The sequence below is a fragment of the Anneissia japonica genome, unplaced genomic scaffold (genome assembly GCF_011630105.1).
Source record: "Anneissia japonica isolate Jap-2015-1 unplaced genomic scaffold, ASM1163010v1 scaffold667_len338742_cov159, whole genome shotgun sequence".
Taxonomy (NCBI): Eukaryota; Metazoa; Echinodermata; class Crinoidea; order Comatulida; family Comatulidae; genus Anneissia; species Anneissia japonica.
In genome coordinates, this window is record NW_022705208.1 from 245,590 (window position 1) to 248,179 (window position 2,590).

Sequence of the window (2,590 nt, forward strand, 5' to 3'; positions counted from 1 at the left end):
TATAAAGCAATTAGTAGAGCATGCATCGTACACTAAATGGAAAATTATTATACTTAGGTTAGATTTTCCTATAGTTTACTATGCGGAGCTCTACTAATTGCTTATTATCAGTGGGTGATACTGGTGTTGATTTCTGTTCAGTTCTATATATTGATATTTGATTTATTTTAAATACAGTAGAAATACATAATTACGAACCCCGACTGTAATTCTAATAAAGACAGGTGGTGGCAGCTCCGACACCACATACTCAGAATACCAAAGACTTTCCAAGTTAAGTTTCAAGAAGAACATTGGCTATTATCAATTGCTTTTCAACAAATTAAAACAAAATTCTTTCCTGTAAGACGAGTTTTGTTTCCCCATGTAATGTTATGTGTAAGGTTGTGTTTCTAGGGGCAGATGTGCAAAAGGGGTGCCGAAAGTGGGGCTGATCGGGAAAACCTTACTATAGGGAATCCGGGGCTTTCGCCAACGATTTTTTTTTCTAGTCGCCCAAGAATAATCGTAGAGGTGTTTTGGGCGATCAAACATTTCTTATTTACTTCTTCCACTCCCCCCCTTTTTTTACATTACAAACGACAGGGTGGGATGGAGCCGGCACGGTCCCCCTCTCAACCTGCCCCTGGTTTATAACTCCTGATCAAGTCGTCCGGTCTCTCCCAGAAAGCAAACAATTTCTTGCATTTATAACATTTAGTTTAAAAGTTAGTTTCATAATTAAATAAAATTACCCATGTTAAAACCTAGGTGTGCTAAGGGTAACCCTGTAGCCTGTACTTGGCTGTAGATCTATAAATGATTTCCTGTTAGATTCTATATGGATTTTATTTTCTTTTCAGGCTCAGAAAGAAACCATGTATCTCGCTTTATTATGCATTTTGGTTTTTGCTTCATCGGGCTACGGAGAGGATGAAAAAGAAGTTCTTGACAAGGTCAATGCTGGTGTAGAAGCCGGAAATGCGATCGTCGAAGTTCTTAGTGATGAAAACTTGTCAAAGACTTTTGGTAAAATCGCCACGATCGCCTCGAAAATTGGACCATTTCTGGGTGCCATTGGTCCAGCAATAGCGTTGATTTCCATATTCTTGCCAGATTCACCGTCTCCAGAATTGCAATATATGAAGAAAAAATTCGCCGAAATGGACCAGAAGTTCGACAAAGTCTTTACGAAATTTGAAGAAGTGGAAAATCTTATTCAAGAAACATCCCTAAAAGCTCAGTATGGCGAATACGAACACACAATATCGGCTTTGTCTTATCGTCTACAACAGTTTCTGAGCGCTCCAACTGATGCAGTACAAGGACAGAAGGAAACGTTTATCAGTGCTTACGAGTCGTCTTACGGCAGCGCCACATACAAACTCTGGCGCGGTATGATGGAGGACACTGTTCTGTCGGATAACATTCCGGAAACAGCCATAAAATATACAGACAACAACCGCGGACGAGTTCAAGGCATTATGAAAGGAGTTACAAACTTAATATTACAGGGTGTGAAAGTCCATTTATCTTACCTGAAAGCCAAAGGTCGAGATGCCACATATGAAGATGAAAAGAACACTTGGGAAAACAATATCATACAGTTAACTAACCATATGAAAATCGTGGACGAAAAGGTGACCAATGCTTGGTATACACAGGTCGAAATCGATTTAAATAACAATTTGGCTTTGTTAAATGGCAAGAGTAACAGTGATTTCGCTGACAAATTCTATGCATTCCTAAATGAAAAATATGATTGGAGGTATTGGAACATTGTTGTTTACAACCCAATCAGCGGAGGAGACAATCATTGGGTGAAATGGTGTGGCGGGTATCATTCATTCCGCAAGCATGGCAGAAATGTCGTCATATCAAGCGTTGATCAAGGAAAAGTGGCCATTGATACAGAAAAGGCCAAAAAAGTACTCAATACGGTCCCAACTCGTATTAATTTTGGCATTGTTATTAATTTTCCAGCTAACACGGTTTACGCTATGCTTCCGGCTGAATTTAGGAATGGGTGCACTTATGCGGGAGTAGGCGTCATAGAGAAAAACGCAAATGTTCAAAACCGGGCCCCAAATAGTCGCCTTGCTGTCGTCGACAATGGTAGGTACAACCTTCATGCGTTTGGTTAAATAAGTGACGCACTAGCTTAAGATAAACGGTTCAGATTTCTGTTAGTGCTTTCTTTTACATAAAGTGTTTGGGTAGTTATGGTGTTTGATAATTTCTAAGGTAAAACAAACTAAATTGACGAACGAATTGACTAGATTATTAAACTTGCCAAAAGTGTATGATTTCAAGGATAGTATGTAAAATGCACATCTAGCTTTATTATTATTATAAGCATTATTAGCAAACACATATCTTTTGATTGCAAAACTGCTTTATATCAGCTATTTTAAAATATTTAAATTTAAGTTTGTACACACTGATAGGCCTATAGGAGCTACATTTGATAGTCGATCCTTTTGATTCAAAATATGCTTCATATCAACTATGTGAAATACCTGAATTTAAGTCTGTTGCTACAATGATATAGCTGCTATTTTGAAATAATTTGAATTTAAGTCTGTTGATACACTAATACAGCAGCTATTTT

General features: G+C 37.9%; 1 protein-coding gene across 1 annotated transcript in view; it reads left to right on the forward strand.

The window, feature by feature from the left end:
• Window positions 1–2,584, forward strand: part of LOC117105404 — a 16,104-nt gene extending 13,520 nt beyond the window's left edge. The window contains exon 2 of the mRNA XM_033246530.1: window positions 843–2,584. Coding sequence (XP_033102421.1) covers window positions 858–2,123 — 1,266 coding nt within the window. The 5' untranslated portion in view covers window positions 843–857 and the 3' untranslated portion in view covers window positions 2,124–2,584. The remainder of the gene's footprint in view (window positions 1–842) is intronic.
• Window positions 2,585–2,590: the final 6 nt, after the last annotated feature.